Below are 12,739 nucleotides of genomic sequence, written 5' to 3'. Positions count from 1 at the left end.
GAGGCACTGGGAAACCTCCATGGTCTTTGTGGTTGAATCTGTGCACCTCCCTGGTCTTTGTGGTTGAATCTGTGCACCTCCCTGGTCTTTGTGGTTGAATCTGTGCTTGACCTTACAGGTAATTGTATGTGTGGGGTACAGAGATGGGGTAATCCCTCAAAAATCATGTTAACCACTATTATTGCACACAGTGAGTCCATGCAACATATTATATAAGAGAAAAAAACATTAATGTGACTTGTTTATTTTTACTCCTGAATGTATTTAGGCTTGCCATTACAAAGAGGTCAAATACTTATTGACTCAAGACATTTTAGCTTTACATTTTTAAATAATTGGTAAAAATGTCTATAACAGAAATTCCACTTTTTACATTGTGGGATATTGTGTGTAGATCAGTGCACAAAATCTCAATGTTAACCATTTTAAATTCAGGCTGTAAGACAACAAAATGTGGAAAAAGTCAAGGGGTGTGAATACTTTCTGAAGGCACTGTATGGCATAGTCTCGTTGGCTTGTGACTACTGGCTACTGGCTAATTGGCTAGCTAACTGGTTATAATAGCAGCCAAGGACGTTCGCTAGCTTGTTTGTTTGTGCTCTGATTTATTTTACACAGATGACTTCAGCCATATGAAAAACCTTCCATAGAAAAATATACCTATCTAGCTAGCTTCCTTTGCTTGTAGCTTGCTTCTCATCTGACTGGTGTTAGCTAGTTAGCTACAGCTGCTAGCCTGCTACTAGCTAGCTGCTGCTGTTACGCAGCAATCGAGTTGCTGGTCCTGGTAGCACATCGTTGGTTCTTAATGGACAGAAATGAGCATGTGATAAATTATACATTTAATAAAAACTGTTGCACCTACAACCTTAGCCAATCAGACATTGTTTAAGTCCAATGGTCACTTTATGGATGCTACAGTCTCGTTTTAATCCGACATCTAGAATTTGAGCTAGGTAGACGCAGAAAATACTCTGAAAACTAAATAGTCAACGACCCTGTTAAGATATCCGGTATGTGGTTCTTGGTAATGGCCGGACAGCTCATGAGGAGAGGTAGGGTGTGTGCTGTGTACCTCCAATCAAGTTGATTTGTGAATTTTCATAAACATTGGTGTCATATTGGCTTAGATATGATGGTAGGGATATTTAAATGTAACATCGAGCTTCAACCAATGCATACTATAGTTTCTCCGACTGGCACGACTACAATATTATGAAATTTTCCATCCAAGCCACAGAATCTGAAAAATCTGGTACCTTGTACTTCTGTAGGAGAGGCTGGTTCTGCAATACTGCTGTTGTCACCAGGGCAACTATCGCTGTGATAACAAGCACAGTGATGAAGAGGATCACAGCCTTATGCCAGGCGTTATTTTCTTTAATCTCTGAGGAAGAGGGAGAAGATGAGAGAGGAGGAGAGAGGACGGAGAGAGAAATGGAGGAGGAGAGAAGGAGAGAGGGAGAGAGGTAAGAAGAGAGAGGGAAAGTTGGAGAGAGAGAGAGTTAGCATCTTCCATCCAGCTGTTGATGATGTCACATCTGTATTTTTGATGACATTAGGGTTCTGAGTGTTGTTGTTATTGTTGCTTCTGTTGTTGTTGTTGTTGTTGTTGTTGTTGTGTAACTAGGGACTCGTTCTAAATGTGTTTTAAATGTCCACATGAACTCAAGTTACGCTCTAACCAGAGGTTCCCCCCTAGGAAACTATTTTCCACCTTCTCCTCCCTTCTTCATCCTGCACCCCTCTCCTTCCCTCCTCCCTCTCTGCGGACTACTTTGTCAACCACTTTGAAAAGGTTGACAACATCCTCTCCTCATTCAGTCAGCCTATTGAGTCCACTGGTCACACTCACACAGAACTACCCTACGGCTTGAACTCTTTCTCAAATCAAATACAATGTTATTGGTAGCATACACATATTTAGCAGATGTTAGAGACATATTCTCATTTTCTTTATTTGTGCTCTATTTATTGTTTTACTCCATTTAGAAAAATATTATTATTGAATATAAGTATATGTTTTGTATTAGGAATGATGGAGTATGGTTGATGAGCTCATGTTGTTTGGTTGTCTATGGTTATCATGGGTATTTGAAAGAATGATGGAGCCTTTCCTGGGCACACTCCCTTTACCTATTTGTTCCCCTTCCCTTTACCTATTTAGGTTTTTGGCAGTATGGGTCTACTAGGCCTCAGGCATGGCGGTACCTTACCGTTTTTTGACCGCTACACTACGCCATGCCATGTCACGCCACGTCACGCCACGTCACGCCACGTCACGCCACGCCACTAAGAAAGTTGCTACCTTTTGTTTACAGTTTAAATCTGATCGCTTTGACTTTGTTCATCGATGGAATGTAGCCTATGCAATTATCTTTTGTTTGGAAAATAAATGTTAGTTTTTTACACTTGGAACTTTGGATGAACTGTTCTGTGGTTACTTTGGAAGCACGTCTGACTACTGCATCACATACCTGTCGCCTCAAGGCTAGTTTGTTATTGGATTACAAATTGCCTTTATATTTGTCAAAAAACTACCGCTGGATGGAATGCCTACGAATGGTTTATCAGCTCGATCAAACATCGGATCGGAGGTAAAGATTTCATCTGAACAAGGTAAAACAAGCGCTGCTACTCTACTGTATATTCCAAGTGAAGAAGTGACTGACGCTATTGTAGCTCTCTGACTTGGCGCTACTCACTGTGGAGAGAGGGGAATGGTGTCTGGTTGCTCTGACTACTCACTGTGGAGAGAGGGGAATGGTGTCTGGTTGCTCTGACTACTCACTGTGGAGAGAGGGGAATGGTGTCTGGTTGCTCTGACTACTCACTGTGGAGAGAGGGGAATGGTGTCTGGTTGCTCTGACTACTCACTGTGGAGAGGGGAATGGTGTCTGGTTTCTCTGACTACTCACTGTGGAGAGAGGGGAATGGTGTCTGGTTGCTCTGACTACTCACTGTGGAGAGAGGGGAATGGTGTCTGGTTGCTCTGACTACTCACTGTGGAGAGAGGGGAATGGTGTCTGGTTGCTCTGACTACTCACTGTGGAGAGAGGGGAATGGTGTCTGGTTGCTCTGACTACTCACTGTGGAGAGAGGGGAATGGTGTCTGGTTGCTCTGACTACTTACTGTGGAGAGAGGGGAATGGTGTCTGGTTGCTCTGACTACTCACTGTGGAGAGAGGGGAATGGTGTCTGGTTGCTCTGACTACTCACTGTGGAGAGAGGGGAATGGTGTCTGGTTGCTCTGACTACTCACTGTGGAGAGAGGGGAATGGTGTCTGGTTGCTCTGACTACTCACTGTGGAGAGAAGGGAATGGTGTCTGGTTGCTCTGACTACTCACTGTGGAGAGAGGGGAATGGTGTCTGGTTGCTCTGACTACTCACTGTGGAGAGAGGGGAATGGTGTCTGGTTGCTCTGACTACTCACTGTGGAGAGAGGGGAATGGTGTCTGGTTGCTCTGACTACTCACTGTGGAGGGAGGGGAATGGTGTCTGGTTGCTCTGACTACTCACTGTGGAGAGAGGGGAATGGTGTCTGGTTGCTCTGACTACTCACTGTGGAGAGAGGGGAATGGTGTCTGGTTGCTCTGACTACTCACTGTGGAGAGAGGGGAATGGTGTCTGGTTGCTCTGACTACTTACTGTGGAGAGAGGGGAATGGTGTCTGGTTGCTCTGACTACTCACTGTGGAGAGAGGGGAATGGTGTCTGGTTGCTCTGACTACTCACTGTGGAGAGAGGGGAATGGTGTCTGGTTGCTCTGACTACTCACTGTGGAGAGAGGGGAATGGTGTCTGGTTGCTCTGACTACTCACTGTGGAGAGAGGGGAATGGTGTCTGGTTGCTGTGACTACTCAATGTGGAGAGAGGGGAATGGTGTCTGGTTGCTCTGACTACTCACTGTGGAGAGAGGGGAATGGTGTCTGGTTGCTCTGACTACTCACTGTGGAGAGAGGGGAATGGTGTCTGGTTGCTCTGACTACTCACTGTGGAGAGAGGGGAATGGTGTCTGGTTTCTCTGACTACTCACTGTGGAGAGAGGGGAATGGTGTCTGGTTGCTCTGACTACTCACTGTGGAGAGAGGGGAATGGTGTCTGGTTGCTCTGACTACTCACTGTGGAGAGAGGGGAATGGTGTCTGGTTGCTCTGACTACTCACTGTGGAGAGAGGGGAATGGTGTCTGGTTGCTCTGACTACTTACTGTGGAGAGAGAGGGGAATGGTGTCTGGTTGCTCTGACTACTCACTGTGGAGAGAGGGGAATGGTGTCTGGTTGCTCTGACTACTCACTGTGGAGAGAGGGGAATGGTGTCTGGTTGCTCTGACTACTCACTGTGGAGAGAGGGGAATGGTGTCTGGTTGCTCTGACTACTCACTGTGGAGAGAGGGGAATGGTGTCTGGTTGCTCTGACTACTCACTGTGGAGAGAGGGGAATGGTGTCTGGTTGCTCTGACTACTCACTGTGGAGAGAGGGGAATGGTGTCTGGTTTCTCTGACTACTCACTGTGGAGAGAGGGGAATGGTGTCTGGTTGCTCTGACTACTCACTGTGGAGAGAGGGGAATGGTGTCTGGTTGCTCTGACTACTCACTGTGGAGAGAGAGGGGAATGGTGTCTGGTTGCTCTGACTACTCACTGTGGAGAGAGGGGAATGGTGTCTGGTTGCTCTGACTACTCACTGTGGAGAGAGGGGAATGGTGTCTGGTTGCTCTGACTACTCACTGTGGAGAGAGGGGAATGGTGTCTGGTTGCTCTGACTACTCACTGTGGAGAGAGGGGAATGGTGTCTGGTTGCTCTGACTACTCACTGTGGAGAGAGGGGAATGGTGTCTGGTTGCTCTGACTACTCACTGTGGAGAGAGGGGAATGGTGTCTGGTTGCTCTGACTACTCACTGTGGAGAGAGGGGAATGGTGTCTGGTTGCTCTGACTACTCACTGTGGAGAGAGGGGAATGGTGTCTGGTTGCTCTGACTACTCACTGTGGAGAGAGGGGAATGGTGTCTGGTTGCTCTGACTACTCACTGTGGAGAGAGGGGAATGGTGTCTGGTTGCTCTGACTACTCACTGTGGAGAGAGGGGAATGGTGTCTGGTTGCTCTGACTACTCACTGTGGAGAGAGGGAAATGGTGTCTGGTTGCTCTGACTACTCACTGTGGAGAGAGGGGAATGGTGTCTGGTTGCTCTGACTACTCACTGTGGAGAGAGGGGAATGGTGTCTGGTTGCTCTGACTTGGCGCTACTCACTGTGGAGAGAGGGGAATGGTGTCTGGTTGCTCTGACTACTTACTGTGGAGAGAGGGGAATGGTGTCTGGTTGCTCTGACTACTCACTGTGGAGAGAGGGGAATGGTGTCTGGTTGCTCTGACTACTCACTGTGGAGAGAGGGGAATGGTGTCTGGTTGCTCTGACTACTCACTGTGGAGAGAGGGGAATGGTGTCTGGTTGCTCTGACTACTCACTGTGGAGAGAGGGGAATGGTGTCTGGTTGCTCTGACTACTCACTGTGGAGAGAGGGGAATGGTGTCTGGTTGCTCTGACTACTCACTGTGGAGAGAGGGGAATGGTGTCTGGTTGCTCTGACTACTCACTGTGGAGAGAGGGGAATGGTGTCTGGTTGCTCTGACTACTCACTGTGGAGAGAGGGGAATGGTGTCTGGTTGCTCTGACTACTCACTGTGGAGAGAGGGGAATGGTGTCTGGTTGATCTGACTACTCACTGTGGAGAGAGGGGAATGGTGTCTGGTTGCTCTGACTACTCACTGTGGAGAGAGGGGAATGGTGTCTGGTTGCTCTGACTACTCACTGTGGAGAGAGGGGAATGGTGTCTGGTTGCTCTGACTACTCACTGTGGAGAGAGGGGAATGGTGTCTGGTTGCTCTGACTACTCACTGTGGAGAGAGGGGAATGGTGTCTGGTTGCTCTGACTACTCACTGTGGAGAGAGGGAAATGGTGTCTGGTTGCTCTGACTACTCACCGTGGAGAGAGGGGAATGGTGTCTGGTTGCTCTGACTACTCACTGTGGAGAGAGGGGAATGGTGTCTGGTTGCTCTGACTTGGCGCTACTCACTGTGGAGAGAGGGGAATGGTGTCTGGTTGCTCTGACTACTTACTGTGGAGAGAGGGGAATGGTGTCTGGTTGCTCTGACTACTCACTGTGGAGAGAGGGGAATGGTGTCTGGTTGCTCTGACTACTCACTGTGGAGAGAGGGGAATGGTGTCTGGTTGCTCTGACTACTCACTGTGGAGAGAGGGGAATGGTGTCTGGTTGCTCTGACTACTCACTGTGGAGAGGGGAATGGTGTCTGGTTGCTCTGACTACTCACTGTGGAGAGAGGGGAATGGTGTCTGGTTGCTCTGACTACTCACTGTGGAGAGAGGGGAATGGTGTATGGTTGCTCTGACTACTCACTGTGGAGAGAGGGGAATGGTGTCTGGTTGCTCTGACTACTCACTGTGGAGAGAGGGGAATGGTGTCTGGTTGCTCTGACTACTCACTGTGGAGAGAGGGAATGGTGTCTGGTTGCTCTGACTACTCACTGTGGAGAGAGGGGAATGGTGTCTGGTTGCTCTGACTACTCACTGTGGAGAGAGGGGAATGGTGTCTGGTTGCTCTGACTACTCACTGTGGAGAGAGGGGAATGGTGTCTGGTTGCTCTGACTACTCACTGTGGAGAGAGGGAATGGTGTCTGGTTGCTCTGACTACTCACTGTGGAGAGAGGGGAATGGTGTCTGGTTGCTCTGACTACTCACTGTGGAGAGAGGGGAATGGTGTCTGGTTGCTCTGACTACTCACTGTGGAGAGAGGGGAATGGTGTCTGGTTGCTCTGACTACTCACTGTGGAGAGAGGGGAATGGTGTCTGGTTTCTCTGACTACTCACTGTGGAGAGAGGGGAATGGTGTCTGGTTGCTCTGACTACTCACTGTGGAGAGAGGGGAATGGTGTCTGGTTGCTCTGACTACTCACTGTGGAGAGAGGGGAATGGTGTCTGGTTGCTCTGACTACTCACTGTGGAGAGAGGGGAATGGTGTCTGGTTGCTCTGACTACTCACTGTGGAGAGAGGGGAATGGTGTCTGGTTGCTCTGACTACTCACTGTGGAGAGAGGGAAATGGTGTCTGGTTGCTCTGACTACTCACTGTGGAGAGAGGGGAATGGTGTCTGGTTGCTCTGACTACTCACTGTGGAGAGAGGGGAATGGTGTCTGGTTGCTCTGACTTGGCGCTACTCACTGTGGAGAGAGGGGAATGGTGTCTGGTTGCTCTGACTACTTACTGTGGAGAGAGGGGAATGGTGTCTGGTTGCTCTGACTACTCACTGTGGAGAGAGGGGAATGGTGTCTGGTTGCTCTGACTACTCACTGTGGAGAGAGGGGAATGGTGTCTGGTTGCTCTGACTACTCACTGTGGAGAGAGGGGAATGGTGTCTGGTTGCTCTGACTACTCACTGTGGAGAGAGGGGAATGGTGTCTGGTTGCTCTGACTACTCACTGTGGAGAGAGGGAATGGTGTCTGGTTGCTCTGACTACTCACTGTGGAGAGAGGGGAATGGTGTCTGGTTGCTCTGACTACTCACTGTGGAGAGAGGGGAATGGTGTCTGGTTGCTCTGACTACTCACTGTGGAGAGAGGGGAATGGTGTCTGGTTGCTCTGACTACTCACTGTGGAGAGAGGGGAATGGTGTCTGGTTGCTCTGACTACTCACTGTGGAGAGAGGGGAATGGTGTCTGGTTGCTCTGACTACTCACTGTGGAGAGAGGGGAATGGTGTCTGGTTGCTCTGACTACTTACTGTGGAGAGAGGGGAATGGTGTCTGGTTGCTCTGACTTGGCGCTACTCACTGTGGAGAGAGGGGAATGGTGTCTGGTTGCTCTGACTACTTACTGTGGAGAGAGGGGAATGGTGTCTGGTTGCTCTGACTTGGCGCTACTCACTGTGGAGAGAGGGGAATGGTGTCTGGTTGCTCTGACTACTCACTGTGGAGAGAGGGGAATGGTGTCTGGTTGCTCTGACTTGGCGCTACTCACTGTGGAGAGAGGGGAATGGTGTCTGGTTGCTCTGACTACTTACTGTGGAGAGAGGGGAATGGTGTCTGGTTGCTCTGACTTGGCGCTACTGACTGTGGAGAGAGGGGAGTGGTGTCTGGTTGCTCTGACTACTTACTGTGGAGAGAGGGGAATGGTGTCTGGTTGCTCTGACTTGGCGCTACTCACTGTGGAGAGAGGGGAATGGTGTCTGGTTGCTCTGACTTGGCACTACTCACTGTGGAGAGAGGGGAATGGTGTCTGGTTGCTCTGACTACTCACTGTGGAGAGAGGGGAATGGTGTCTGGTTGCTCTGACTTGGCGCTACTCACTGTGGAGAGAGGGGAATGGTGTCTGGTTGCTCTGACTACTCACTGTGGAGAGAGGGGAATGGTGTCTGGTTGCTCTGACTTGGCGCTACTCACTGTGGAGAGAGGGGAATGGTGTCTGGTTGCTCTGACTACTCACTGTGGAGAGAGGGGAATGGTGTCTGGTTGCTCTTTCTATTGCTCCAGGTGTTGGATGAATTGGGGGAACTTTTGAGAATTGTGGAGCTTGGACTTCACTCGTGGAGCTTGAATTGTGTGCGTCTTCTGTTGTTTGGATTCGTGCTCTGAGTTGAGAACTCGCTGTGGAGCGGGAGAAAATCGTATCCTTTGCTGATTGGCTGTTGTGTCTGTTGTGATGATGTCATGTGTTGGGCTCAAACTCCACAAACAAAGAGAGACCCAGTACAGACAAACAACCTGCTGAGAAAGTATGTTTTGTTTTTACATACTGGTAACCAGAGTCGTTCAAGGGGATTTGGGACATGTGTGACTAGTTAACGTTAGCTTGGCTCTCTCTGTGTGTTTGTGCCGTGGGAGGAGGGGTTGGTTCGTTGGCAGAGAGCAATGGCTAGCTAGTATGCTAACTATTCTAGCTAACTAACTGGCTGAATAAGTTGACGACGTACTCACTCAAACTGTCAAAACTAACCCAAAACTTTACACAACGTTAGACACAAATGATCTGCTTGGCGTGTTAACACACTGGTGGGTATTGGTGCTAAACCGTATTATTGGAAGCTAGCATGCTAGTTGGCTATTTACAGTCATTTAGCAGACGCTCTTATCCAGAGCGACTTACAGTTAGTTAATGCCTATATATATTTTTTTCATACCCCCTGTGGGAATTGAACCCACAACCCTGGCATTGCAAACACCATGCTCTATCAACTGAGCTATGTCCCTGCGGCCATTCCCTCCCCTACCCTGGACGACGCTGGGCCAATTGCGCGCCACCCCATGGGTCTCCCGGTCGCGGCCGGCTACGACAGAGCCTGGATTCGAACCAGGATCTCTAGTTGCACAGCTAGCACTGCGATGCAGTGCCTTAGACCAAGGATGGCTATGGCGTCTATGCTACCCTCCAGTCCCTCGACTTCTTGGCACTGACGGAAACATGGATTACCACAGAAAACACTGCTACTCCTACGGCTCTTTCCTCGTCTGACCATCTGGTCAGCGCGGCGGTGGCACAGGAATCCTCATCTCTCCCAAGTGGACATTCTCTATTTTCCCCCTGACCCATCTGTCTATCTCCTCATTTGAATTCCATGCTGTCACAGTCACTAGCCCATTCAAGCTTAACATCCTTGTCATTTATCGCCCTCCAGGTTCCTTTGGAGAGTTCATCAATGAGCTTGACGCCTTGATAAGTTCCTTTCCTGAGGATGGCTCACCCCTCACAGTTCTGGGTGACTTTAACCTCCCTACATCTGCCTTTGACTCATATCTCTCTGCCTCCTTCTTTCCACTCGTTTCCTCTTTTGACCTCACCCTCTCACCGTCCCCCCCTACTCACAAGGCCTCACAAGCATCTTTCCTCGATGCTGCTCTTCTACTAATCTCACTGCAACTCCCCTCCAAGTCTCCGACCACTACTTTGTATCCTTTTCTCTCTCGCTCTCCTCCAACACTACTCAGTCTGCCCCTACACAGATGGTAATGTGCCGTCGCAACCTTCGCTCTCTCTCTCCCACTACTCTCTCCTCTTCCATCCTATGATCTCTTCCCTCTGCTAAATCCTTCTTCCTCCGATCTCCTGATTCTGCCTCCTCAACCCTCCTCTCCTCCCCTTTCTGCATCTTTTGACTCTCTATGTCCCCCTATCCTCCCGGCCGGCTTGGTCCTCCCCTCCTGCTCCGTGGCTTGACGACTCATTGCGAGCTCACAGAAGAGGGCTCGGGCAGCCGAGTGGAAATGGTGGAAAACTAGACTCCCCTGCGGACCTGTCATCTTTTCACTCCCTCCTCTCTACATTCTCTTCCTCTGTTTCCGCTGCTAAAGCCACTTTCTACCACTCTAAATTTCAAGCCTCTGCCTCTAACCCTAGGAAGCTCTTTGCCACCTTCTCCTCCCTGCTGAATCCTCCTCCTCCTCCCCTCCCTCCTCCCTCTCTGTGGATGACTTCGTCAACCATTTTGAAAAGAAGGTTGACGACATCTGATCCTCATTTATTCAGTCAAATGACACCGCTGGTCCTGCTCACACTGCCCTACCCTATGCTTTGACTTCTTTCTCCCCCTCTCTCTCCAGATGAAATCTTACAAACTTGTGATGGCCGGCCGCCCAACAACCTGCCCGCTTGACCCTATCCCCTCCTCTCTTCTCCAGACCATTTCCGGAGATCTTCTCCCTTACCTCACCACGCTCATCCACTCATCCTTGACCGAGAGTTGCACCTCTCCTCAAAAAACCTACACTCGATCCCTCCGATGTCAACAACTACAGACCAGTATCCCTTCTTTCTTTTATCTCCAAAACTCTTGAGCGTGCTGTCTCTAGCCAACTCTCCTGCTATCTCTCTTAGAATGACCTTCTTGATCCAAACCAGTCAGGTTCCAAGACTGGTCATTCAACTGAGACTGCTCTTCTCTGTGTCACAGAGGCTCTCCGCACTGCTAAAGCTAACTCTCTCTCCTCTGCTCTTATCCTTTTAGACCTATCCACTGCCTTTGATACTGTGAACCATCAGATCCTCCTCTCCACCCTCTCTGAGTTGGGCATCTCCGGCGCTGCTCACTCTTGGATTGCGTCCTACCTGACAGGTCGCTCCCTACCAGGTAGCGTGGCGAGAATCTGTCTCCGCACCACGTGCTCTCACCACTGGTGTCCCCCAGGGCTCAGTTCTAGGCCCTTTCCTATTCTCTCTATACATCAAGTCACTTGGCTCTGTCATATCCTCACATGGTCTCTCCTATCATTGCTACGCAGACGACACACAATTGATTTTCTCCTTTCCCCTTCTGATAACCAGGTGGCGAATCGCATCTCTGCATGTCTGGCAGACATATCAGTGTGGATGTCGGATCACCACCTCAAGCTGAACCTTGGCAAGACGGAGCTGCTCTTCCTCCCGGGGAAGGACTGCCCACTCCATGATCTCGCCATCACAGTTGACAACTCCATTGTGTCCTCCTCCTATAGTGCAAAGAACCTTGGCATGACCCTGGACAATACCCTGTTGTTCTCCGCTAACATCAAAGCGGTGACCCGATACTGCAGGTTCATGCTCTACAACATCCGCAGAGTACGACCCTGCCTTACACAGGAAGTGGCACAGGTCCTAATCCAGGCACTTGTCATCTCCCATCTGGATTACTGAAACTCGCTGTTGGCTGGGCTCCCTGCCTGTGCCATTAAACCCCTACAACTTATCCAGAACGCTGCAGCCCGTCTGGTGTTCAACCTTCCCAAGTTCTCTCATGTCACCACGCTCCTCCGCACACTCCACTGGCTTCCAGTTGATGCTCGCATCTACTACAAGAACATAGTGCTTGCCTACGGAGCTGTGAGGGGAACGGCACCTCCTTACCTTCAGGCTCTGATCAGACCCTACACCCAAACGAGGGCACTACATTCATCCACCTCTGGCCTGCTAGCTCCCCTACTTCTACAGAAGCACAGTTCCCGCTCAGCCCAGTCAAAGCTTTTTGCTGCTCTGGCACCCCAATGGTGGAACAAGCTCCCCCATGACACCAGGACAGCGGAGTCACTGACCACCTTCCAGAGACACTTAAAGCCCTACCTGATAGAACTTGGGAAGGTTGAACACCAGACGGGCTGCGGCATTCTGGATGAGTTGTAGGGTTTAATGGCACAGGCAGGGAGCCCAGCCAACAGCGAGTTGCAGTAATCCAGACGGGAGATGACAAGTGCCTGGATTAGGACCTGTGCCGCTTCCTGTGTAAGGCAGGGTCGTATCTCGAATGTTGTAGAGCATGAACCTACAGGATCGGGTCACCACCTTGATGTTAGCAGAGAACGACAGGGTGTTGTCCAGGGTCACGCCAATGCTCTTTGCACTCTGGGAGGAGGACACAACGGAGTTGTCAACCATGATGGCGAGATCATGGAACAGGCAGTCCTTCCCCGGGGAGGAAGAGCAGCTCCGTCTTGCCGAGGTTCAGCTTGAGGTGGTGATCCGTCATCCACACTGATATGTCTGCCAGACATGCAGAGATGCGATCGCCACCTGGTTATCAGAGGGGGGAAAGGAGAAGATTAGTTGTGTGTCGTCTGCGTAGCAATGATAGGAGAGGCCATGTGAGGATATGACAGAGCCAAGTGACTTGGTGTATAGCGAGAATAGGAGAGGGCCTAGAACTGAGCCCTGGGGGACACCAGTGGTGAGAGCACGTGGTGCGGAGACAGATTCTCGCCACG

At 50.1% G+C, this 12,739-nt stretch overlaps 1 protein-coding gene across 1 annotated transcript in view; it reads right to left on the bottom strand.

Annotated features, from left to right (window-relative positions):
* LOC123485287 (ectonucleoside triphosphate diphosphohydrolase 1-like) overlaps positions 1-12,739 on the bottom strand; it is a 99,100-nt gene that overhangs the window by 45,887 nt on the left and 40,474 nt on the right. The window contains 1 exon segment of the mRNA XM_045216236.1: positions 1,260-1,387. Within this exon segment, the coding sequence (XP_045072171.1) occupies positions 1,260-1,387 (128 nt within the window).

This window comes from Coregonus clupeaformis, unplaced genomic scaffold (genome assembly GCF_020615455.1).
Source record: "Coregonus clupeaformis isolate EN_2021a unplaced genomic scaffold, ASM2061545v1 scaf0644, whole genome shotgun sequence".
Classification (NCBI taxonomy): domain Eukaryota; kingdom Metazoa; phylum Chordata; class Actinopteri; order Salmoniformes; family Salmonidae; genus Coregonus; species Coregonus clupeaformis.
The sequence above is the reverse complement of the archived record's forward strand: the minus strand, read 5'-3'. Positions and strand labels throughout refer to the sequence as shown.